Raw genomic sequence first — 27109 nt, forward strand, 5'->3', positions numbered from 1 at the left:
CTGAATCAGAACGTGGGAGGAGGTGCCAATAATGTCTTTAACTTCAATGACAGCGTCATGCACAATAATGTCAACCATTATCTCCAGCAACAGCAGCAGCAGCAGCAAGAGGGGCATCACCTTCATCATCATCATCATCACCCAACGTTCACTTACACACAGCAGCAGCAGCAGATCTGTGGGATTAAGCGTCACCAGGTTCACCACCCTCCTACATCTGGACCCGTCATAAATCATCACAACCACGGCCACCACCACCACCACCACCATCATCACCTCCATCACCCGGGCCGGAGGAAAAGTAGCGAGAACAAGGCGAGCACGTATGGCATGAATTACATGCTCAATGCAAACTGCACTACTAATGACAACTATAACGAGGCCACCCGATGGACCCCCTGGAAGACCAGAAACTACAACCCCGGTGTCCTCGGGTGAGAACTAGGAAGATCCATTCTGCTGAAGTGTTTTATTTTTTGTATTTGAAAGAATCTTGTCAATGTCGAGGAGAAGCTTTAAAAGGAGGTTTCATTTATTGATATTACTCTTGTGTCACGCAAGTGTGTGGCAAGACGGAAAGAGAATTAAGTGGGTAAAGTGTCGACCTGAGTCGCATCGATACTTTTTGTATTTGGAAATGCCCTCCTATTTGCATGTATGTCAAAGTTATTTGCGTCAGAAATGATTAATTTCTGTCCACTGGCAGCGAGTCAAGTACAAGCACATGAGTAAAGCTTAAAAAATGACTCGCTTGCTTAAAATAATTAGCTGATCTTCAAGCTAAGGTAGCTTGTAGATCTGTCTTGCTTGGCATGCGACTGCATTGTACCGGTAGCTAACCCCCATTTCCCAGTTTGAGGCTAGCAAGTGGCTTGGCAAGCTAATGTAGCTAACTGATTTATCCATTCAGCCGGTACTGTCTTCTGTGATTATAGGTTAGGAGGCTAACATGAGCACAAAGCTAATTTCCCCCTTCACATATAATGTTCAGAACCAGTAGGGCAGTGTATTGTGCCCCCTCACATTCAGAACAGTTTGATGGGGCCCCTCTCCCTCACACCAGACACATCTAGTGACATTTGAGATCATGCTTGGAGGCCCTTCCTGTAAAGTGAAATGTTAAACATGCTTTATTGATTTTTACACTAGAAGTTTAGGTTCAATGATTGACAAGACAATTGTCCTGAACTTGTAAGTAATAATTTAGCAAATAGTATTTGCCCACACACACACACATGCATGTCATACACCCCCCCCCAATGTCTAATTTAGGGGAAATCTTTGTCCAGCCTTTGGACATTGTTTAATAATGAGGCTGATGGGTTCATGTCAGAGGGTTGGGGTCATGAAACGGTTAACTTGAGACCAGAGCAGTTCATACAGTTCTTGGTATAATGTTGAGACAATCATGTGAGTCATTCAGTACAACTGTTACTGAAATGATCCACCAGGTTGTCAGACTTGTAAGAAACACATTTTGAGAATATGTCCATATAAACTCATTGGCTGTTAACTTGAGCTCCAAAGCTGAATCTTAATAAGGACAGCAAATATCACGTGATCTAAAAGGGCATTGATTTCAAACAGTGATGCAGTTCCACTCAAATCTCTATAATAATGTGAAATGTGCCCCAGGGCCATGTTTTATGGTTCCATTTACTAGATAACTATCACAAACAGGAGTGTGGGGCACAATCTTCCCTCACTGGTGAAGGTTACTACCAAAGTAGCTTGGCCTTTGGCATACAAAGTGAAATTTAGCTGATCAGTTAGTTTACCGTATATCCCTTTTTACTTAAACCACTGTTATTCATTGGAACGGTCATACTTATACTCTTTAACATCTTAATAGCACTAGTTATCAAGTTTTGACAAAGACTCACAGAAATGAGAGAGAGAGGAAGTTCCGATGTGTTGCACGAACCTGTGATGTTTGTAATGGAGGTTTACACCCACCTGGGATTTCTTTCAGTGCAAGAATTTGGTGCTTGTCAGGAAAAGCAGTGAATCTTTGTGAAACTGAAGGGGTTCTGCTTAAGCCCCTTCCCAGATCTTCATAATAATTGTATGCCTTGTCATGCAAAAGGGTGCATTTCATCTCAATTAGGCCAATGCTTGTTAAGTAGTAAGTTAAGTGGTTTTATAGTCCTATATGTCTAGCCTGTGAATGTAACTGTGCTATCTAATCTTGCACCACATGAGGGTGCCCTTGCAACCGGATTGCTTTGAAATCCACATATTCAGGCATGATGCACCTTTTGTATTAGGAAAATAACTGAATAGTTGACAGTGTGCTACATTGGCCTCATTGTAATGACTGCGTGTCTTCCTGGGCAATTATGAATTAATGAATTAATTAATTATGAATTCATTTGTAATTGATGGTGGCAGGCAGTCTCGCTGCAGCTCATGGGACACATTCCCAGATAAATGAATGGCCAGGGGGCTGAACAGAGATCCACTGTTCTTAGGCATCTGACTGGTCATAAATGTTTACATCATCCCATGCCCCTCTGCTGCCACACACACGCAAAGACATGCCAACAATGAAACATAAGTGGAGCTCAGGACTACTTCTGATGTTGCTCTGGACGATGGATTTAGAATCCCTGTTTTTCTCCTCAAAACCGTAGTTTAACTTCTGTACACCTTCACGATTTAGCGTCGGAATGGATTTCTTGCCTGTCGGCAGGTTACCAATAGCTAGACTTGAGGTTAATGACGAGGATCGTCGGCTTAACAAGAATAGAAACATGCGGAAAACTAAGGAAAATTAGTACAGGGCAATTTGAGGGTTAGCTTTAGAATTGGGGTGAGGCCTGGGTGAGGCCTGGATAAGGGTTACGTTTAGACTTTGAGGATTAAGCTTAAGAGCTAGGAAATGAATGTAGTCCATTTGTGTGTGTGTGTGTGTCGTATAATAACCTCAATTACTTCTCTGTGCTCAGACTCCATGAAGAGGTGATGGACTTCTACAAGTTCATGTGTCCGAGGCCAGAGGAAGCAGCTATGAGGAAGGAGGTGGTCAACAGGATAGAGAATGTGATCAAGGAGCTGTGGCCTACTGCAGCCGTAAGAGACACACAAGCTTGTATTTTTGCCAAATAATAAATGTTGTGGTGGGATGGGGGTTCCACATCGCAGCAAAAGAAGTTTAAAAGGTTTATTCAATGTGTTTGGGTCAAGGATAGCCATCTATGAACCTATACACTGACTCCATCATGCCTATGAAAGTGTAAAAAAATTGGCTGAATCATGACTGTTGCTTCAATAATGGCTTCTACTAACTAACATAGTCGGGAGGTTATTATTTGTGTGTTGGCACAAAACCTACTACCTTTACCAGACAAATTACTGCAGCAATTTGTGACTCTTTTTGATAGAGACTAACTATTCAGGAGAGGAGAAATACAGATTTTCTTTTTTGTTTTAATGCAAAATGAGTTAATAGCACAGGCATACTCTTCACATACTAGAGCATGTCTGAAATAAATGTCGGAGCTGAATTCAACATGTAAATATGAAATAAATTGCTAGGTGTAATGTTAAAGAGTCCACAGAAGTGAACCTTTCAAGCCTGTTTTCTCAACTCGCAGTTTTCTGCAAGACATTACTCTATATGCCATATCTCGAAAACTGGTGGGTCGAACTGAACAACCAATATGTCAATTTGAAGCTATGATTCCCTGCTTTCATGGGACATGAAAAAAAAATTCAATGACTTAGCCATAGTCTGATGCGGTGACAATTTTGATCGGTTTTGGTTTCATGTGTGTTAACAAAATTGCCAGAATCGTCTCATTTTTTGGAGATATAGGTTTTTATAAACTTACCCAGACTAGATGTTAAATATCATTTTTACATCTGTGTGTTGTTCACTGGCCCAGTCTCCATGTTAGCATAACATGTTGGCTAACATAAAGACTTATCGGTATCAGTTGCCAAAGTGAAGAAATAACCATACAGCAACTCCAAAGCTGTCTTATTCACACAATACACATGCAGGACAAACAATTGTAAACACGAGAGGTGTTTTAAGAGAAGTTAGACAGTTGGACTTTAACCATGAACGCCGTTTTGCATTGATGTTGACTGTTCAATTGGCATTTCTTTCATCTTTGCTTATTTTAGGTCAGGATCTTTGGCAGCTTCAGCACTGGTCTCTATCTTCCAACAAGGTAAGGCCTGTAGTGTGTGACACACCGGGCTTGATGGTATGGCTAGTATTTTTATGTGGGGCTGGGTGATCTATCTTCAAACCACAATTGTGATTATTGAACGATTAAGTGAAACTAGGAGCTGCTTGTTTCACTTTTACATCAGTACAATGGCAAAAACATTTATCGATTTATTAATCGGTTAACCTACACAAGCAAGATTTAGGTCTGTTATTGGTTCTAAAGAGTTTTGACAATTTTGGTTAATTACCCAGCCCTGTTTTCACGTCCAAACTTTTTCTTTGCCCTCAGCGACATAGACCTGGTGGTGTTTGGGAAGTGGGAACGCCCCCCACTGCAAGAACTGGAGCAAGCCCTGCGGAAACACAACGTGGCAGAACCTTTCTCCATCAAAGTGTTAGACAAAGCTACAGTAAGTATAGTGGCCAATGCAGTATGTCCTCCGCTCATTTCGGGGGGGGAGGGAGGGAGAGCTGGGGAGTGACAAGCGGCAATGGCTGTCGGGATAGGGACTCTACGCTACGTTGAGCCTATAGGTGCCTGGACTGCTACGCCAGCTGTCCGGGCCAGACTCAACTTTATTATCACATCACTGATTTACAGGTCTAAGGAAATGTGTGAAATTAGTTTTTTTTGTTGATGCACAAGCGCAGAGAGCCGGGAGAAAAAACAAACTATATCATAGATGGCTACATATACAGTATACACATAGCATAACAGCAGCAGATGCAGTATGTAACATGAGTATAAGCATAAAGGTGCAAACTTCATGGTCGGGGTACAAGTTCAAATACAGCATCAGATCTTTGTTGTATTCAATTGAACCCTAACATCCCTGTTCTGGGGATAACACTCTGAGAATCTAGCAGTTCTGCAAGTTCACAATGCATCATATTGTGTGTCACGTTGTGAGAATCGGCTATTTTACAAAGTCCAGTGGTTTTAACAAAAGATGGGGCAGTACTACAATTCACATTACTTTTTTTCTAGGTGCCAATCATTAAGCTGACAGACCAGGAGACAGAGGTCAAGGTGGACATCAGTTTCAACGTGGAGACTGGAGTCAAGGCTGCAGACTTCATCAAAGACTATGTTAAGGTAATGTCGTCAGACGAAAGAGCGATGTAAAGGCATCACCAAATGATTTTCTTTTAACGTGAAATATTCACTATGGCCTTTTGAACATTAATTCTTAAATGTTAAATCACAGGGGTGAAAGAGTTTAATACCCCATGTTTCAGTAGGGTATTTCAGTATTCTCCAACAGGCTATTTTCTTGTTCCCTCACCCATCAAATGTCAAATACTCTTACCTGTTTCAGCCAATGCAGCTGCTAACATCTGGGCACAATCTGGCTCTACCAGCACCAGCTGTGTAGCTAAGTCATTTTAGAAGTTTGGTAAATGACATTTAGTACATTTATCAGTGGGTTTAGCACAGATGAACATTTGGCTAATTGTCTGCTATGAATAAAAGAAAAGTGCAGACTGAAAGCCACCAGAAACGGTGGAAGGAAAAGTACATGTTTGTACAACTTGAGCTAGAGAAGCCAATGTGCAGGCTTTTGCAGAGGTCTGTTATTGATCCAACAGTTTCATGCACTTAAATTTGGGATGCCAGAGAAATTATAATCTTTTTCTCTGTCAAATTGAGTCCAAGGGTTCAATTTCCCAAGAATGAGGGTCCCTTCCTAGTAGAAGTAGTCAACATGTAAACATCAGTTGATCTTTGATACAGTACAATTCTGAACGTTTTTTGGAGTGAGTATATTGCAGTTTGGATGAACACAGGAATTCAGCTTCTCTCACATGGATGTTAAAAACAAACACTTGTTCTTTGCAGGCAAACATGAATTTTCCTATCATCCCATAGATTTTTTTCCTGCTCTATCCCACTCCAAACAGTGCAACTTCTCCCGTTTAAGAAGTGTACAAATGTGTTGTTGCAGAGAATATTTCCTGTCTGTTACTATTAGTAAGTGGTGTTATCAATGCCATCGTTTATGGTTCATTGGAAAAGTATAGATGCACTTAATTATTTCAGAAAATTAAGTAGTAACTGTAATTGTATGCTTGTTTATTAAGGACAAATATTTGTGGCCCCTAGTAACTAACATTCTTCAAATCACTTTAACCCATTTTGACCTGAGATCAGATTCTAAAAATGTCTTCTACATCCTGACAGTTTTCTGAAAAGTCAGTCGTTCTTCGAAAAAAAAAAATCAATTTTCAAAAAAAGAGAGAAGAAAAAGCATATCTACAAGCTCATAGCGCGCCACAGAGTGAGCTTGTAGATCTGATATTTTTCAATAGCTAAAGCATAACATAATGCTAACACCAAAAGGGGATCCCACCCAAAATGGGTTAATAAGGTACAAATATTACAATATATACATATATTGGAGGCCTGGTGTAGTAGCAGATGCATGTCGGCTTCTATTCACTTCCAACGTCCTGGATTCTAAGGGTATTGTAGCACATACTCCAACACTTACATAGCACCTACTCCCCAAACACTTAATATAGCACATACTCCAAACACTTATAAAAGGTCAACCACCAACTTTGATATGCGACGCTCCCATGGGACTCAGGAGCTTATAACCACATGCATACATGTCGTCTGTCTAAGCCACATGCATGTTGTTTCTAGTATAAGCCACTCTGTCAGTGTTTTTTTTTTTGCTCCAACATTTACAGTGCAAACTAAGAGCTGGTCGCAGTCCACCATAAATTACAGTATATATGCATGACATGCCGTGACTCGATTCTCTCGATTTGACCGTATACTCGTAAGCTGTAGAAGGAAATACAATCTTGAGAAGATTTGTGTCATGCCCCATTTACCGGCACCAGACGGTACTGTTAACGCATGCCAACAGGAGACAAAAGCCACTTTCTTAAAAACAGAAAAAGCTGAAGGAATGTCTATGCATTTTAAAAGAGGGCATCATTTGTGCTATATTATGATGGATGGGCTTCAAAGGTTTCAAAGCCAATAGACCTTTATTTCATTTCCCAAATCAAGCCTGGAATAGACTCCAATGATTTTACTCTCAGCATTGTGGTTGTGCTGCTAATGACTTTGTTATTATGACAAACTGTCAACAATGTACTCCATTGAGGTGATTTAAAAGAATCGCACCCGTGTGAACTCAGTGGTGCAACTCTGTGAGGGTCCCCGGAACGTCCAGACCCACAGGAACGCACCCAGGGTTCCGGCCCGTTTCTGGGCGAGCCGCCCATGTCCGAAACGGTCGAGAAATGACAGAGTTACCGTGTGGGTGGTCCCCAGGGGGTCCCCGGAACATCCAGACCCCCAGGAACGTGCCCAGGGGGCCGGGCGGCATTCACTTCTAGTAATTTTTACTAGTTGCCTAGTCGACTAGTTGTTTAACTACCTATTTTGTTTTATTTTTTGGAAATAAATATTTGTACATTTAAAAACTGTGTACATTGGTGACTATAACTATAATCTACCTGATCTTAAGGCCTACAAACCCCCCCCCCCACTTTTAGTTTTTCTTTTTTTCTTGTCAACTAGTACCAACAAGGTTGCGTTTCGGCGCGCAGGCCTTCGTCGGTGTCAAAATACTGACTAAGGCCTGCGCGCCGAAACGCGTTTGTCTGTCTGGTATGACTGCTGCTGCGGAGCACTATCTTTATTAATAAAGACTCTTACTCGACTGGAAGTGCGGATTTAATTCATTTTCTATATGCTCTTTTGGAATCTGCACCCAGCACACGCCTGAAACTATATAAAACTGTCTGAGTAGAGCGGGCCTTTTCCCCTGAAGTGAACCATTATACCGTTACCCTCACTCAGTTTTGAATACCGGTAATTTGTTGGTGTTTAAAAATCGTTAAGTATGGAGAAATGAAACTAGTCAACCTTTGTTAAGTATGGAGAAACGAAACTAGTCAGCCTTTGTTAAGTATGGAGAAACGAAACTAGTCAGCCTTTGTTAAGTATGGAGAAACTAAACTAGTCAACCTTTAAGTATGGAGAAATGAAACTAGTCAAGTCAACCTTTGTAAGGCAGGAAGGTGGAGCTTGTGCTGAAAGTTAAAGCAACAATCCTTACCCAGAATTCTGACCTGGGTCTCCTGCATGAGACCATATTCCTGACACTAGGGTCTACATTTCCCAATGGAAGAGTAGGGAGACCACCTCCCAACCACTGGAGATGTGTACTAGTTATAATGAATTAACATACACTGATAGGATTTATTCTTTAAAATATGTCCTGTATTGCAGGCAGCTATAAGGTTATATTTTAGACTGATGATATGCTGACACTGTGCTCATTGTACACTGTAGGTAAGCAACTTTTCGACAAATGCAACACAGACCCAGAGTGGAATTTCCCTTTTTTAAAGGCAGACCCACCTCTGCCCTAGTCACAGCTGTAGTGACTAATGCAATGGTCGAATTCCAGTGCATTAATGTTCCAGGCAGCTGTCAAGAATACAGGATTTGCCTTTTTGTCTGCCGCATATTTGCGTGAGATTTCCTCTGAAATAACATGCCACAGCTTGACGGCGCTACTATCTGAGCGGCCGTGGGATCGGGTCGATGATGGTTGTTGTTGCATCTAAAGAGATCCTGCACAGTCTTGCCAATAAAGGTCGCTTCCCCTGCAGTCACAAGAATCTGTACTGCAGCTATTACAGCTTTCACTCGTAGGACACTTATAGCTGACAGGGCATGTCATCTGTGACATACAGTACGCGTCCCTGGGGGTGATTCTACATTATTGCTCCTGATGAATAAATAATTGTGTAGATGCGACTAGCATTTCATCGCTTGTCGGGCAGAAACCTTGTATCTCTCCACATTTCATGTTTTTATTTTTCATAAACAAATGGCCCATTTTATACTTCTTCATATGACCGTGTCATGCACAAGTAGTGGAAATGACCGATTTACAAGTGTGGCTGTTTTCGACACAAGGTTCACAGTTTTGTACATGAGAGGTTTCTCCCCGACAGCGACCATGTTTTTTTTCTTCTCCTTCTCCACCCTGTTTTGGAAGCGAGATCACATGTGGAGCCGAGATCGTTCTGCACATCCTTGTGATCCTTAGGATTGCTTGATCTCTCCACCAGTCACGTGGACCCATATGCTTTTCTATACATGTCGTTAAAATTCCCCAGAGCTCTCCAGTGACCCTCAATAAGTTACATAAATGGGAGCTGTAATTATACTCAACTGAACTCCCTTTCACTTAGTTTTCCACACTATCCTCACCCCCATCTCTCTCTTTGTGTGTCTCTCCTTTGCACCACAGAAGTATCCAGTGCTGCCTTATCTCATATTTGTTCTGAAGCAGTTTCTGCTGCAGAGGGACCTGAATGAAGTCTTCACCGGTGGCATCAGCTCCTACAGTCTCATCCTCATGGTCATCAGCTTCCTACAGGTAGGACTTCCTTCTATGCATGGGGATTCCAAGGCGCTTCTTTTCGCCTGACGGGGGAGTTTCCCCGTTTAGACGTAGCGCGTGGAAGGAACACGTTATTCCAACCAGTTCCTTTCCCCTCCCATCAGGTGCCCTGGCTGGCCAGGGGGAGGCAGTTTAGAGACCAAGATTGCTGCTGCATGTTTTCTTTTTGTGAGGGTACCTACCCTATAGGGGACACGGGGAGAACATGCAAACTCCACACAGAAAGACCCTTTTTGCCAACCCCACCCAGGGTATGGGCACTGATGAAGCGGACGAGAGAACATGCCCACAGCGCCCCCAGTGCAAATCGAATCCAGCACCTTCTAGATGTGAGGCGACAGCGCTACAGATTGCGCCTTCCGTGCCCCCATGGGGGCAATACATTGAATACAATCTGACCCCACTGACTAAAATCAAAGTTAAATATTTAACAAATTCATTGAGGTACTTCCTTCCCAGCATGCACAGCACAATCATGGCGTTGGATCGGTCCAGCCAGCGGTTTGCAAGATTAGCGACAGACATACAGACGCACATACGGCGTCTCTTATGGACACTAGTGTGACGTACGCTATAACCTCACATCCCCATCCGTCCCTTCCCTTCCTATTAGCGGCATCCTCGCATCGACGCCAGGAGTGACCAGGCCAACCTGGGGATCTTGCTCATAGAGTTCTTTGAGCTCTACGGGCGCCATTTTAACTACTTGAAGACGGGCATCCGCATCAAGAACGGAGGAGCCTACGTTTCCAAGGAGGAGATGATGAAAGCCATGAACAACGGCTACCGGCCGTCCATGCTCTGCATAGAGGACCCACTGCTACCAGGTGTGCGTGTGCGTGTGTCATAGTGTGTAGTGATGGTTTTCACGACTCCATCGTATGATATATTAATTTGTATATAAATTGGGCATTATTCATAGTAGTTGGTCATATTAACCAACAGTATCTTTAAATACTTCATAATGTTTGTGGGGAAATGCTTAAGTATTAGCGATCATTCCTGCATCCTACCCATCCTTTTGAAGATGGATATGTGATAAAAACAAAAAAATTAGTTATAAGCAGCTGGTGTTTGATCAAAATGATACTGTATCTACAAAGTCCTACTCTTCTTGGCCCAGTCCGAATATCAAATTTAGTTTTTAGAATTTGTCACTCCCTCTAGTCAATTTGAGAATCCCTTACGTAAAATGAAATTTCAAACACTAACCCAAATCCAAAGATTCATGATTGGAAATGTCTTTTATTGGGTTTTTAATGAAATGTCCATGTTTTTATTTAGACCGCATAGATTCATATTTCGAGCATGTAACGCGAGCTTTCAGAGTGAACATTTTTAACTCAAATCTTCGCTTCTGGGGGGTCCCTGGAACAACATATTTTCAGATGGGGGTCGGCGGCCAATTACATATATTTTTGGGGTATATTTTTTACTAAATGGGTTATAAGAAGATAAAACGGTAGCTAAACCCAATAACTACGTAATGTTCAGGACGTTTATGTGTGTGTGTGTGTGTGTGTGTGTGTGTGTGTTCAGGTAACGATGTGGGCAGGAGTTCATACGGGGCCCTGCATGTCAAGCATGTGTTTGACTACGCCTATACCGTCTTGGGTCATGCTGTGTCACCCATCGCACGGTCCTACCCCAACAACGACGCTGAGAGGTTAGATACACAAACTTTACTTCATTCAACCATCTGGTAACAGATTCTGACCTTGGGAACAAAAGATTTTGATATTTGGCGTCACGATATATTGATATTATCATATTTGGTCAAAACATATTGTGATATTTTTAAAATAATAATACGATACTTTACTTTACACCCACAGCACCTTAGGAAGGATAATCAGATTGACCCAGGAAGTGATTGACTACCGGGAATGGATCATCAGGAAATGGGGAGGCAAGCACCTGGCACGCATGGAAAGCAGAGGTGAGGTTCTTAACCCATTTAGACCTGAGGCCGATTTAAAAAAAATGCTTCTAAATCCTAACATTTTTTCTGAAGAAAAAAAACTTCAGTGGCGTTCAACTTTTTTGAGCCCCCAGAAGCAAAGATTTTAGTTAAAAACGTTGAAAGAATATATTCAAAGATTTGCGACACATTTTCACGATTTTTCAATAACAAAATGATAACATAATGCTTGAAACACCAAAAGGGGTTCCCGTCCTGAATGGTTAAATCCATTTGTGCCTTACTCTGAATTCATACCTGGGTTACAGCCTGAGAGTCTCGCGTAGCCCGACGACTATCAGGCTATCTCCGAATGCTATTATAGAGTCTGGAACTACACCTCCCGAAATCCGAGCAAGGAAGCTGCCATTTCCGTTCACGAAAATATATTGTAAAATATATTTTTTTACATCATTCTAATTTCTGCTAAGCAGCAAGCTTCTGTACACAGTATATGCTTGGATGATTTCGATTTATATTAGGATAAATTTGCGCGACTGTAAAGACTAAACGGAAGTGGGGAGGAGGTATCACTTCCGCTTTATCGCTTGTTCATGATCAGAGCTTCCAGTTCTCCAGACTGTTGCCTCTTGCAATTTTCAAATGCTTCCGTCATACAGTCTGGCAACGCGTTGACTGCTGCATGAGAGACCAAACGTCTACCACTCAAACAAGAGGCAATCCCTGCTTTGACCATGGGTGATTTGCACGTACAGTATAAGCTTCAGTCGGATGTACTTGTCAACAACTGCACATACTGTATGCTAGAATGTTCTACAGTTCTACCGGTACATTCAGGGATAATGACTTGAGAGCAAGACATTATTTAGCAAGAATATTTTCCAAATAAGTGATAAATGAAACTAATCAACTGTGGCCTGCAGTGTGCAGTGCAACCGTTTGTTCAGTGTCCTTACTTTTTGCCTTCCAGTTTTGCTCGCCAAAGATCCCGAGTTGGAGCAGCAGGAGCCGGTCGGGGTGGACGAGCAGCAGCGAGACTCGGGGTCCCCTCACAGCGCTGACTCTCCCATGTCCATCTCCAGTCCTCAGCAGCATTCCTCAGCATCCTCCGTGTCCTCGCTCTCTGGTTCAGACAATGTAATGACACACACACACACACACACACAGTAATTACTGCTAAAAATATATTGAATCTACAATCGCTTGTTGTAAGCTTTTAGATTTTCATCATATGGAGAAGGTCTGAATTAGACTTAAAGGAGTTCACTTCACACAAAAAAGGACTTATTTTCTATCAATTACACCCCATGAAGTCCTTTAAGAGTGCTTGTAGCAATGAAGCTGTCATTACCAATCCTTCCTTTCTTCTTGATGTCTCAGGACTCTGATTCCACACCTCCATGCCCTGTCGCGCCACCTCCCTTGCCTCAGTACCGACCGTACCAACATCTGAGCCTGGCGTTACCTCCAGGCCTCACCATGAACAAGCCTGGCATGGGCCCCCAGTTCATCATTACTCCAGGTTCACAGGTAGGCACTGTAGCACTGCATTGATACATGCACTGTTCCAATCCACATTGTGTTAGCTCGCTCGCTGGGACAAGACTACTCTTTCTCTATGACAAACAAACGAGGAGCGCATGCATGCGCGCGGGCTGGCGAACAAGGCGATCGGCCAGCCACCTGGGACACAAACTTCTGTGTGTTTTTAACGAGCGAGGAGGATGCAAGACGACGACAAAGTTGGTCCCCCAAAGTTTCACCAAAGTCTGCAAATACTTTTGAGTGCGCACATACCTGGATATGGCCTATAATAACAATGCTGATATCTACTGCCACTGTTTGTGGTTGAAACCCAACATTGGATACGATGTCACGAAGTAAACAAGCTAATGAAATGGTTTAAGGTGAACTGACTTAAGTTAGACCAGTAATTCTACACAAAGCTAATGTGACACACTGACGCCTCATAACCCCTGTCTCATCAAATTCTCGACAAGATGCAGTCAATATTACTCGTCTCATACACCAATATGAATTTCTATTCTGCAACTATAAAGTACAATGTTATAAACTAACATGAATTAAAAGACTTCAGGCCCATTGCTCTTACTTCCATTTTGGGAAAATGTTTTGAAGTTTGAGTTGTAAGCAAACAAATTACAGTGACTGTTTCTAACAGCTTATATCATCTCCAATTTGCTTATAAAAGTCAGAGGGGAACTATCGGTGTGTTTAACACACTGTCCAAGCATCTCTAAGTCCCCTCCCACTTTGCCAGGGTCCTTTTTTATTGATTTTACCTCTGCTTTCAACAGCATGCAGATACACACCCTTCTGGCAGAGACTCATTGACATAGGGGTAAATGGAGGTATTATCCATCTTGTCAGAGACTTCCTCTCTGACCGGCCTCAACAGGTCCGTGTGAATGATACTCGGTCCGACATCACGCCGGGGACTACTGTATCTTATCCCCCTTACTTTTCTCCTTAAACAAACACATCTAAATGGAATTCATTTGCGTGTAAGTATGCGGATGATATGGCCCTGGTTGCTTTACTGAAGAAGTGGGACACAGAATATGTGTCCTCTCTCCAGAACCCCTACTACACACGCTTAACTCCTTTTTAGAGTGAGCAAGCACATTATGGAAACAGTCTATAAGAACCTGATGGAGGGAATCTTGACACTTAACATGGCAATGTGGTATGGCAATCTTAATGTAAAAGGAAGAAGCAAGCAATTTTTGAGCAATCGATGAAACTTGAAAAATCTCAAATTATATAATTGAGAAAATTGCTCAGCTATTTTCGTGAATTTTAAGAATTCTTGGGAGATTTAAAAATAAATGATGAAATCAATTGCCAAACATTATTTAGAACCGATTTTTTTTTTAATGGATTAGGTGTAACTTGTTGCACACCTACTAACTTCTGTCCCGTTTGTGTCTCCTTCCTTCCCGCCGTCAGGCTCACATGTCGCTGCCTGCCGGTCTGGCACTGCACTCCCTGCCTGGCAGACAGGTGTGTATAGACACCGCCGGACTCCCCTCCTCCTTCTTCCACATGCACCCCCAAGCTCATGCACATGCCCCCGCCCCCTCCTCCAGCCCCCAGCCTCCTCCTCCTCCTCCTCCGCACACACACCAGGTAGGCGCCGGATGGCCACTTAAAAACTCACACACAACACCACACTGTTAACGTTTTGGTTTTTATTTTATTTGGCCTTTTATATACCAAGGTTAAAGTCCCATTCTGATACAAGGCATCTTTTCTTTTTTTTTCTTTTTTTTGAGTGGTGCAACCACTCCTACAACCAGCAATGTCCGTGTATGTACCTGTTTGTGTACCTGAATGAGCACGAGTATGTGACTTATTAATAGCAGTAGGGGGCGCCAGAAACAGAGAGAGGGGTAGTGCTGTGTCTCTAATGAGAGAGAGAGAGAGAGAGAGAGAGAGAGAGAGCGAATTGCACCACTCAGTTCACACGTGTGTGATTTTTTTTTTAGCTAGCAGCAATACAATATGTTCTTCCAACTCCCACACAGGGTTCCCACACAGCCATGAAATTCCTGGAAATATCTTTTGAAATTAGACTATTTCCACTCCTGGAAGAGTTTTCGAAATGTATCTGTATTTGCCTATGCATTATTTTTGGCTATTAATGAAAAACATGTCTAACATGACATGAAATATCTAACCTAATAAAGTAGTTTTGAGCCGATGCGTGGACACTGGACGTGTCAGCGGTGCATCTCTGTCACCGTCGGGGAATGTTCCATTTTTAATCAATGAAGGGTGGCTCCACTGCTTACGATGCGTTGCGTTGCGTTCGGTGACTGCTTTAAAATTGCCCCGGTTCGTTTTTTGACCTGCGTCACACGTGTCCATTGGAGCCCCGCCGTAATACCTCGCGTAACAAAAGGGACAGACCTACAAGCTCACAATGTGCTTTGATGCATTATGTGCTTGTAGATGTTTTGATGATGATGTTGATGATAAGAGCACCTCTCACTTCACACGGGTGTGATTTTATTTTCATATATATATATATATTTAAAGCTTCTCTCAGCACACGTAGGTTATTGTAGGCCAGCAATGTTGATGGAATATGAAAAAATCTGACGGATCATTCTTGATCACATGACTATAGAGATGATGTGTAAAACGTTTCATGGCAATCTATTTAAGTTGAGACTTTGCATTCGCCTGTAAGGTCGTTGAACTAGGGTGAGTGCTACAGCAAGTGATACGGGCCAAGATGGAGTCTGAAGAGGTGGTTTTTCAGACTACGGTGGAAGATTGGGAGTGAGTCTGCAGTTCTGATTGTAATGGGAAGTGCATTCCACAGTTTTGGAGCCATAAGGGAGAAGAGTTTGGGACGTGTGGAGCGTTGTCCCGGCGTTTTTAGCGAAGGTACTTCCAGCTTCCCATGCGTTGGCTGATCTGAGTGCGCGGGAGGGTTTTTAGGGTTCGATCACGGACGGACGCTAAGGGTGCAAAGCGTGGTCAAAACGTGGTCTCGGTCACGCCGCTTGGGGAGATAATAAAACAATTTTATATATACATACTGTGGCAACAACTAAAATGGCACATACCTGAGGCTGTTTCTAAAAACGCCTTCTAAATGTTGTGGATGTGCTCTTTCCTTTCATCACCATTTTAAGTTTTCTGAAAAACGTAACATTTTATACACAAGATGGATAGTTGAGATATATCTCAACAACTAAAATGACATGTAGGCGTTCCAGGCTTGAAATGTATAATGATGTATAAGGTATGACAGTTTAAACAGTAGTTGGCATATCAAAAAATGTCTTCCATGTCGTGTGTCCCCCTCCCTCGACCCTCCCCTCCCCCCTCCAGAATGGAGCCACCAAGTTCAACGTGAAGGCCGTCTACAACCCAGCGCTTGTCAGCAACGCCAGCACCGTTCTGGCCGCCAACAACCGCAACGGACACACGATTCATGCCCACACGCACACGCAGAACAACCGCAGCACCTGGCGACGCAGGAAGCGAGACAGCCTGCCCGTCAGCCTCAGCAGATAGAGAACACTCCACGTCCCCCACATCTTCTTCTTCCTCTCGGTTTGCTCATCCCGGCACCTCTTCATCCTGGGGGAGGACAACGGACCCAGATGAGCCCATTTTCTGAAAATGGCAGATGTACAAGGTCACGACGCGTCACAAGATCTGCCGTTTTCAGCGTGCGACACTGTCGTACGACGAAGTATATACTATAAACCCAGGCTTATCGACGGAGACCAGCAGTGAACTCATTCTTTATCTCTCGCAGGCTGCCTCCATGGGAGAATACAGCCTGCATCCGTTGCATTTCTCCCCTCTTCCCTAGTCTCCACCTTTTCTGTTTACTCATTCTGTCCATCTCTGCATGTGTTTTTTTTTTTTTTTTTTTTGCATTCAGTTTTTACTGGAGCAGGGCAGACTGGCACTCTGCCTGACAGCATGGCGCACCCGACAGATATCTACTCGGATTTGAGTTTTGTCTGTTCACTTGAGTTCACCATCGCTTCTTCTTTTGCGTTGTACTTAGTTCTTTCACTGTGCTTAATGCTTATCATTTTGGGACTGGTAGTGATTGTTAACTGTAAGGTGGGGAGCAACAAATCTGTGTTTGGTGTCCCGTAGGATCCTATTCTGGTGAACTTGTCTTGACCATGTCTCTACGCTGTTCTCAAACCCGCGCAGCCAAGCTGCCTGTTCTTGACCTTCATGCCGTATTTCCATTGTACTCACTTAAGGTCAAACGGTTTTTGATTTGTGCAATAGTGTTTCTTTTTTTTTTCTTTTCTTTTTTGTAAGTACGGTAAATGTTTATTTAACTTTGTGTGCATATGTAAAAACCTTTTTATATGCTTATTTTATTTTTGTAGAATATTTTTTTGTTATTTTTGCAGAGTTTACAGAACACTTCTCCAGGCAGCATCTATGGAGCGTGTGTATTGGCTGGCGAAGTGTGTGTGTGTGTGTGTGTGTGTGTGTGTATTGACTGTGGAAAGTGAGGTTGAGATGTCCCCCATGGACCACCCCCCCTACGCCTCACGGATGTTGTATTTGGTGTCATAGGAAACGGGACAGTGGCGAGGAGATATACGGTATATATTTTTTGTCTCATGGATCTTCCTTCCTGTCACGCCTCTCTCTTAGTCTTCTGAAAACGGAGGAGCAATGCTGAAATGAACCTTGGGATAGCGGAACAGATGTAAATCCGCCTTGTCCCACAAGAGGGAGGTCTTGTTCTAGTGTAGAAACTCCAGCTTGAACAGAGTGTTCGCACCGCTACCGCAGTGAGTGTGTGGGCCCCTTATGTCAGACTGTACTATTAACATACCTTGTCAGGGGGAGGTGTGGCAGAAAGTCTGCCATCATTGTCTTGGCATTCTGTCTGTGCACTGTCCCGTAACGGGAGGTGATTTTAACAATGAAAGCAATTCGATCACAGGACTTTTCTTTGTTCGTTTTTTTTTCTTTTCGTTTTTTTTTCAGCATGATAGCCCAACTTCCTCAAAAGTGTCGTATGCTTGTGTGTCTTCATAAGTGTGTTTGTCTCCTTGTATTAAAGTGATGTATGAGGGCTTGGGCTTTTAGATGAAGAGACAGTTTAAAAAACACTCACCTGAACTTGAAGCGCAAGAGTTAAAACCGCCAGTTGACGCAAAGCCCACTGATCCGGGATCTGAGAAGTCGTGCCATGTTTGTGACGTGGTCATGGAAATCTTTTCCCCAGGTCACAACAACCTGAGATTCAGCTCTTACCTGTAGCTGTAATCAGTGCAGAACAATACTACGGTGCTTAATGATGAGGTCCTCTCCTTCATTGCAAAAGGACAAGAGGAGGGAGGGAGTCTTTCCCAAACCACGGACCCTAGAGAAAGGGAATTATATTTTGATTCCGTTGTGGAATCTTGTGGATATTTGATTGCCAGGTACTTCCGCTAGTTGTTTGCAATGCCTTTCTTTGTGTTTACTTGGGGTGTGTACGTAGTTTTTGCGGGCGCACAGTTTTAACAACACACGCATACATTACTCACAGATGGGACTGTCGGAGGCTGTGACATGCTGTGACACTGGCATGCTGCACATGCCGGTGTTATTGCTATGCAAGTGGATTTATTTCTAATGAACGTGTCACCTCTATTACCCCCCCCCCCCCCCATGACAACCACTGCTTGTTGGGACTTGGAGTAATGTTACCAACTTGTCAGACTAGAGTTTTGGCATTTCTACCATCAGATGGGCGGACTTGCCAGCCGACTCACTGGTGAACTAGCCCAGACCCCCCTTTCCCGACCATCACAACACCCCATGTATCTGTATGTAAGCCTTGATACGTTTGAAATTCTGGTTTTGTACATCTGTCGGTCCAATGTAAGGATTGGGGTTGTTCATGTTTGGGTCTGTGTAGTGTCTCTCTGTGAAGCGTGTGAGAAACGGAGCCAGAATCACAAAACCACTGCAGTTTTTTTTCTTTAAAAGAATGTTTTATCCATCACCCTGCAGCTCGTGAACCATTGCACCCAGAGAGCGACTTGCACTCTGCAGTGCCCCCATTGGAACTGGTTACACGGATGTCTGGCTTCTGACTCCTCCACATTACTGAGACTGTTCTGAACTTTACACTCTGTATTTTTATTTTTTTATATTTAAAACACGGTAACTTGATTGGTTGGTCAAACCTCCACCAGGCCCTGTTCTTCTTCAGTGTCATAAAAGGAGATTGTGGTGCTGCCTTTCCCAACCTAAAGACTCCCAAGACAGAATAGACAGAATATAGACTAATTTGGCCCTTAGGTGGAGACTGAAGATATCTCCATTTTATGGTTTGAAAGTCGCACCAAATCAAGTGTCGCAAAGCACAATGAATAGTCAAATGCTGTGCAGCGACATTAATTGCCGAAAACTGCATAAACTGCATTTCCACATTTTGGATCATGTATTTTCTCTCACACACAGACAATATTGGGAGAACAAGTCCCATGAAATGTCTGATCATCAGTGCCAGCTTGTTTGGAATCCTAAAGCTGTCATCCCCCTCAAGCTCTGTCCGGGAGAAAAGGAAATCAGCCAGCACAAATGTATAAGCTGTAAATCAAAACAAACACAAAACGAGCATTAGTGGAGGTTTGTCGACCAGGTTCGAGTTGCTTGCCATTCGCCAGAGCTGAGACTGACATGCGGTAAACTAACAAGTCTGTACATTTTAGTGGTCCTGTGTAGCTTGCTGTCCTTTGTTCATCTTTTTCCTCTGGTCTTGGGGTGATTGGACAAGTGAAAGCAACATACCTGGTCACCTGACATTGCTTTGACCTATCCACATTAGTGTAAGTGAGTGAAAGGGAAGCACAGTTAAGAGAGTGACAGTGAACCGCTGAGATTCTGGCGTACATATGTATGCAATGTAACGCACCCCCATTGCAATACAATGAGGGATTTTAAACTGGTGGCTGCCATTTAGGGAAAGGTGGCAGCCCCCTCTGTGTCCTGGCCAATTCATCTGGGCAGTAGCCCTCAAAATGGCTGCTTAGCTAGTGGTGGCCGGAGGGACTCCACTGCCCGGCTTTTGTTTTGAACATTTTTATGTACCGGTATATTTTTTTCTATTTTATTTTTTAATAAACATTTTAAAACTGCCAGTCACTGTAAAGGTATTTTATTTTGTGTTTTGAATGTAGTGACTTGTAGTCTAGTAGTGTGACAGCCTTTTAGGATGTACTATTGTACTTCCTGTAGATACTTGGCATGACCGATGACCTGATAAAGTTGACCCTTCTTCCAAGATGCTGGGTGGCTACCAGACAATGGATTGGTTGGCTGTGATTCTTCTGCTTACCACTGGTTGTTGGCAATGTTGCGTCTCCAAATCCACTGATTTAACTGGTGACGATTAATGGTTGTTTGACAAGGATATAGTTTAGCTGGTCCAGCTCTTAAAGGAGCATTCAGTGATTTGGAAAACCCTCACCCTCAGTCTGCCCCGGTAACAAGATGTGCACATGCACGTACTACAGTGGGGGGACACGCAACAGGCCAATCACAACAAAACAAAAATAAGTGATATTTGAATTGAGTGAAATCATGGAATATACCTTTCCATAAGAGTTTTAATGTTCAATTAATCTAAAAGTACAGCAACATTAGAAACAAATAAATTAAAGAGACCAATTGCCAGGCCAACTGCATATCCACCAGTCACCAGACATTTACTTGTTTTAAAACAATTCGTAATTTTGGTTTGAAAGCAAGCCGAGTTTGATTATGGTTAGGCTGTACGTGCTGTGACTCAAGTCATGAGACATGATTGGAATTGCCTAAACTATAGGCCTATGCCATTTCTGATTGCAGACGGATGCCCCTGCCTCGACAAATTATAACCTTTTTGGCTGTGTTGCAGCATTGGATGAAGACAGTAATTTAGCATTTTATCGAATACACCTATACTCTATTGGATTTTTGTCCAACCACGAAACTGCAACGGTGCAACCAATGGGTGTGAAGAGGAAGAGCCCCCCCCACTCCCTCCCACTGCACAAGCCGGTACCCGCCTCAAATGGTCTCAATCACAATCAGTCATCATAATTGCAGCTTGTAATGAAAGGCACTGCCCGTGACACCGTGACCGTGTTCTTCACTCCAGCCCTCCTATAGGCTACTGTGAATCTGAATGATATCGTCACTCAGGTAAGGTAGTATTGAGTAATGATACATATAATGCTTCCCAGACCCAGGAGATCCTGTACGTTTTTGTCATTTGTATTTTATTTAGCATAAACTGATCTGTGCAGTGTGCTTGTCTAGTCTAATCTAATTCATTGTCATAAACGTTATCTCCGTCATGCAGAATTTAGGCCTAATTCTTTTCTGAAGAAACAATTACTTTTTGCATAGTTTTGGACTTTTGGTAGTTTAGGCCTTGTAGTCACCCTTGATAGCCTGTTTTCTGAAAGCATGTGTAAGCTTGGGTGGTAACAGGAAGGGCACCAAAACATTCAACTGGGTCTGGGCAAAGTTCTGGGCACCTTGGAAATTTGGGAACTGGGCACACTCTGAGAGAGAGAGATGCCCATGCCACCCTTCCTGTATTCGTTTGGTATGGGCATTTCATAATTTCACACGGCAGTCTGTGTTTTCCATAGGTGTTGGAGGACCTGATGTAAACAAGTCTTGAGCTTTTCTAATGTCATGGTTTCGTCCTCAAAGTAACAGTTTTTGTATTGACTTGAGCTTTCGTTTGTAATGAAATGTACCCATGGGTACATTTCATTACAAACGGTATATAGAATGCATTCTATATACTGTGAAATTAAAACAAAATCAATCAATCAATGTTGTGATGTTATGAAAATGTTCCTTTTTTGCTGTCAACATTTAGCCACTAGATGTCGCAGTCGCACTATACTAAGGCCAACTCAAAGATGCTCATTTTATTATCGTATGATATATGAAGATACGCCATTCAAAGCTTTGCCACTACAGTGCGAAGCAGTAGCCGTCTAGGGAGGGAAGCCTTTCACCAAACAAGAGTGCCAACACCCTTTTGTCTTCGCAGATGAGTAAGCCTGGGACCGAGGCGGCTAGGTGTAGCTCTGGTCCATAGCTCTAATAACTGCATTAGAGCTATGGAACAGTCAATTCAATTCAATTCAAAGGGCTTTATTGGCATGAGAAAACATACGTTTACATTGCCAAAGCAGAAAGAACAATACAACAATACAGCAACAGTCACCAGAGCTATGGTCTGTGGTGCGCCTCCAAAAGAGGCGGGCACCACCTACGTCACAAAGATACGCGGAAGAACTTATTTTTGTCTTGTGTGCTGCACAACTTCACAAGTGCACATCTCTAAGGTATTCATCTGAATTCTGAAGTGTTTGTCAGGTTGGTTTACTTGGTTAATTATTTATTTCACTCGTATGTTATGGAGGTAGAATCGCTATAATTAGCTAGCCCGTTTCGGGGGAATCGGGACCCTTATTATTGTTTGACGTCGGTGGTCCCAAATACAGAAAAGATAAATACCAAGAGGCTAGAGGCTACTAATTAGCATAAACTCATGCGTTGGCTTGGCTACATAGCTGTTAATTTATTTAGGCCCAAACCGCACCAATGCAACTCCTTGCAACAAAACAAAACCGTTTAAAGGACATGTCACACCAATGCAACTCCTTGCAACTGATATTGGGGATAGTGGTTGCATGCAAGTTTGTGTTTGGTTGCAAGGAGTTGCATAGCGAATCATTGGTGTGGTTTTGGCCTTTTGATTTGTGAGGTTGTGGAATGTGTGTAGCCTACTGCACTTGTGTTTCATAATGTAACGTTACAGTATGCAAATCCTAGAATGTGCCTATAGGCTTTAGTTTAGGTACATTTTTAGCTAGTCATCTAAGCATTCTCTCTGGTTTATAAGCATTCTCTCTGGTTTTCATGTGAACCTCTCTGATATGTAAACAAGTATTAGCCTGTACATTGCATATTCACTCAATAAGTAGAACCACTTTAACAACACAACAGTTTTGTATGGGGGTCCCACTCCCTGCCTGGCACAAAATATTTTCAGATGGCGTCCTCTGCCAAATGCATTAATTCATGTGACTGTGTTCTTGACATGAAAATCTTTTGAGGTGTATATAATTTAATCTTCCCCGGCGTAACCATGATGACATAGTGTGAACACAAGCATTCTGCCTTATTTCTCTAGCCTGATGGAGCTACACGGTGCAGAAGGAGAAGAAGACGACGAGAGGTTGTTGGATTTGATGGCTCAGGTCAATATCAAGAACAAGGTTTGTTTCAGTACTGATGAATAATGCAGTCATATTTGACTAGGCCTGTCACAGTTATTACATCACCTAATCACAATTACTTGAGATAATTGCCATTATTTTTGCGTACTTGACATCGTTTCCATGTTGAAACAATGTGTTGCATTATGACGCATTGTGAGCTTGTAGATCAGCTATTTCTTTCTTTTCAAAATATTTTTATTGAAGTGATCAGTTATAAATCTCATTTACATTTGTCCTGATGTAGAGAAATAAACATGTTAAATTGATTCTTGGTGTGTGTGACCTCCTCTTCACCTATTCTACAAGTTAATCTTCAAGTAAAATCTCATGAGTGTGACGGTCTCTAACCAAGACATGGACAAGGATGCAAATGCAATGGGGTCTGATTGTGCTTTGAAAGCAATGTGCTCATTTGTGTTGAAAGACTTTTTTTCCTATGCCATCTGATTTTGCAGGAGATGGTTCAGTCGTTGTCCCGGGAGGAGATGACGGACCTGTTGCTGAAGTATTCTGCCAAGGAGCCAGGGGCTTTCTCTGATATCATGTATATGGTCAAACACCGCAACGATCCCCTACCATCTGCGGGCCTGCCCACGGCTCCATGGTGTACATGTGGGAACTGTAAGGACACGCCCACGGACCAGGAGAGGATATGCTGCGGCCTGGAACCATGCATTACTCGGCTGCCACGATTCACTTTGCATTGCCTGTCCGGAGGCCACCTCCGGCTCGAGAGGCAGCAAAGGGGGGACTACAAGCCAGCTACAGAGCCTGGGGAAGACCACCAGGAGTTCCGCAATGCTGCCTACAGGAACTACATCCGTTGGCGGCAATTGGGCTCTTTAGGTTTGTTTGAAAATGGTAGCACAAAATCATATTTTTGAGGGGCCCTCATATAGTTTAATGTTTGTGTGACCAGATGGACACTGATAATACTTTTGGATAAATCAATGTGACTACGCCACTCTCTTTAAGGGGAGAGACCCTGAACCAACTATACATTTACTGTCACTGTTGTGACCAAATATCCCCACTCAGGTTCACAAGACAGACGGAGGCTTTTGTGTGTACAATCATTGGACACTTTATTTAAATATCAACATAAGGTTTATAAAGAATACTGGTTGTGTACCAACACCTTCATTGACCGGGGACAATAATAAGACTTTAATAATAATAACACAGCACACTGATAAGACTAATGTAACACTGCAAACGGTTAAGATCAACTGCGACTTAATTTGTGCACACACCAATGAAATTACACTCTTGTTAAAACACTGCACACTTAAAAGGGGGGGGGGGGGGGGGGGGAACAGCACGGTCTATACAATTTAATACAGAAAATCATATTATTTACACATCACAAGACAATGTAGGTTTAGTCATAAACCACCATGCTGGGTGAATGCAATAAACTCTAGTATGTACATGAACCTCTGGTTGCTTGCTATTAAACAACATATAAGTTAACTCCTACCTCAGACTCTTGCTAAAGTGCATAAACAGTAGTTGCTGGTTCCCAGCAGTCCTGCTGCACAGCACCACCAGAAACTGTGGAGTGCAGTGACGGTAATAAGTACATATAAAACAACTCATGAAACAAACAAATAAAACATAACCCGCATTGTAACATACCTCTTCTTCTTTTTAGATGGTGGCAAAAACCATGTTGCCCTTCCGAGCTGCGTTGTGTGGGCAGTGACGGACCATTTCCCTGCATATGTTCCTGACCACTAAGACCATCCTCTACCATTGGTGCATCATGGGCATCAAGGCGGATATTACCGTACATGCTCTGTCTAATATGTTGTGTTTAAAAATATGTACATTTATTTAGATTTTTTTTTTTACAGCAGATCCACAAGCTCGCAATGCATTGTTTTGCGATGCGTTGTGAGCTTGTAGATTAGCAGATCAGCTATTTCCAAAAGTGTTTGTATATATAGGTATATTTCATATAGTGTAAACAAATTTTACAAATGTAGCTGGGGGTCATTCGTTATTGCCTTTTTACTACAAAAATATAATGCATATTTTTGCCAAATGGTGGCAATGTATGTCAAATATTTTTCACTGAAAATAAAATAAAAATACGGTTGTCCAATGTCTATGTCAGTGACACATTCACAAAGTCAAGCAATGCTCTTATACTGGAGATAATCGGAACATTAATGACAAATTGTCAATAGATGATTCTGTACTGACAGCGCTCTGTATCAAATGGTGGGCCTCCTTCATTTATTATCTCATGCAGGAATGAAATACTGTCTAATGTGATCAAAAAGAAAAGCTTGTCTATATACTGTATAGGTTGTAGCCTGTCTGTTATTTGTACTGTATTCTGCGACATGCCAAGTTTTTGTTCTCATTGAGCATAGACAATTTATACCTGTATTAATTATGGAACTTGGAGTCCTGTGCTGTGTTGTATTTTTCCCTGGTCTACCATAGTCAACATAGCTGGATTGTGTAGTCACTGTACGGTAATTTAGGTATTGGTTAACATGGTCCATGGTTGGTGGCAAGTTTGACGCCAGTGACCTGACACCAACCTCACAATGTCATTGGCTGACACTATGAATCCAGCATCAGTTTGTTTGCCATTCATTTTCATAATCCTTTTTTAAATCCATATAACCTGCTGTCAAAATGTACACTGTCTAAGACTATGACACATATACGTTTAGGGAAAGAAGGTAGAGGCTGGCTGGGCACTGTCGAGCACCTGGAACGGATGGTGAGCAAACTGACTGGGAGCCGACCATTTAATTTTAAATGTGTATTTATTTTTTCTGAACATATAAATGAAAGGAAATTAAATGAAAATTTGATGATCTAAAAACAAGCAAAAATAAAATCGTACATAATCCTTAACTTATACCAAGACAGCTACGAAGGGAAGTGGGTGCACCACCTTCATGGGCACGCTAGTGTGATGGAGCAGAGCTAGCAACACTGCAGTGCAGAGACCCAGACACCGATGCTGTATAGGAGGGACTGGAGGGCAGGGATCCAGGCGTCCTCAGTTGGTGTCGGCTTGTCCACACCGCCGTCGCATCACATTGTTGGGGTGAGTGAGTGCCCACTTGTTATCCTTCATATTTTCCGCTTCAGCCTGTGCCCCCAAAAATGTCTGTGTATGACAATCAATACCCCTGGCCCTGGAATCGTCAGCAACCAAAACCCCATTCACTGACCATACAGATGCTTAGTAGACTTAACACTTCCTCTCACCTGTAGCTTCTTTGTAAAGGTTGCCTTCCAGTTCCAAAGCAATTACTTTTTTCTTTGCCGACATTCTCACAAGCATCAGTTGCGCTCCTGGAGCTATATGTAATATTTCTCTCCATGTGTGTCCATCTCTGGATTAACCACTTAAGCCCTATACTTAATCAAAGCGTTGCATAGCAACACATTGTGAGCTTATAGTACTAGATTGGCTATTTTCACTATTCAACAGTTTTCTGAAAAACCTATGTTTCTATGTCAGTGCTGCGCAACCTTTTTCATGTCAAGGACCCCCAGAATCATCTGTATTTGGCCGCAGACCCCAATCTGAAAATATTTTGTTCCAGGGACAAGAAGCAAAGATATGAGTTAAAAACGTTCACTCTGAAAGAGTATATATCCAAAGATTTGCGCCACATTTTGACCATTTTTCAAAAATAGCAGATCTACAAGCTCGTAGTGCTATGAGCTTGTAGATATGCTGGGTGTGATTTTTATTATTTTTATGGGCATAGAGAATCTCCACATC

General features: G+C 42.6%; 2 protein-coding genes across 2 annotated transcripts; both read left to right on the forward strand.

The window, feature by feature from the left end:
• Positions 1 to 20199, forward strand: tent4a (terminal nucleotidyltransferase 4A). The gene is made up of 13 exons (XM_080786899.1): positions 1 to 434; positions 2949 to 3072; positions 4132 to 4178; positions 4470 to 4590; positions 5169 to 5276; positions 9469 to 9597; positions 10235 to 10448; positions 11161 to 11287; positions 11457 to 11560; positions 12513 to 12679; positions 12923 to 13072; positions 14513 to 14692; positions 16409 to 20199. Exons 1-13 carry the CDS (start codon positions 58 to 60, stop codon positions 16592 to 16594), a joined length of 2034 nt encoding a protein of 677 aa, XP_080643025.1. The 5' UTR covers positions 1 to 57; the 3' UTR covers positions 16595 to 20199.
• A 2176-nt stretch (positions 20200 to 22375) lies between these two features.
• Positions 22376 to 25450, forward strand: LOC308332335 (uncharacterized protein). The gene is made up of 4 exons (XM_080788176.1): positions 22376 to 22441; positions 23262 to 23346; positions 23805 to 24195; positions 25004 to 25450. Exons 2-4 carry the CDS (start codon positions 23266 to 23268, stop codon positions 25087 to 25089), a joined length of 558 nt encoding a protein of 185 aa, XP_080644302.1. The 5' UTR covers positions 22376 to 22441; positions 23262 to 23265; the 3' UTR covers positions 25090 to 25450.
• Positions 25451 to 27109: the final 1659 nt, after the last annotated feature.

This window comes from Protomyctophum bolini (assembly GCF_963924005.1).
Source record: "Protomyctophum bolini genome assembly, chromosome: 17".
Classification (NCBI taxonomy): domain Eukaryota; kingdom Metazoa; phylum Chordata; class Actinopteri; order Myctophiformes; family Myctophidae; genus Protomyctophum; species Protomyctophum bolini.

Coding starts and splice junctions, on each gene's coding strand:
- tent4a (XM_080786899.1), top strand. CDS start 58: ATGCACAATAATGTCAACCATTATCTCCAGCAACAGCAGCAGCAGCAG. Junction 435..2,948: donor TACAACCCCGGTGTCCTCGG/GTGAGAACTAGG, acceptor CTCTGTGCTCAG/ACTCCATGAAGAGGTGATGG. Junction 14,693..16,408: donor CTCCTCCGCACACACACCAG/GTAGGCGCCGGA, acceptor TCCCCCCTCCAG/AATGGAGCCACCAAGTTCAA.
- LOC308332335 (XM_080788176.1), top strand. CDS start 23,266: ATGGAGCTACACGGTGCAGAAGGAGAAGAAGACGACGAGAGGTTGTTG. Junction 23,347..23,804: donor AGGTCAATATCAAGAACAAG/GTTTGTTTCAGT, acceptor CTGATTTTGCAG/GAGATGGTTCAGTCGTTGTC. Junction 24,196..25,003: donor GCGGCAATTGGGCTCTTTAG/GTTTGTTTGAAA, acceptor TCTTCTTTTTAG/ATGGTGGCAAAAACCATGTT.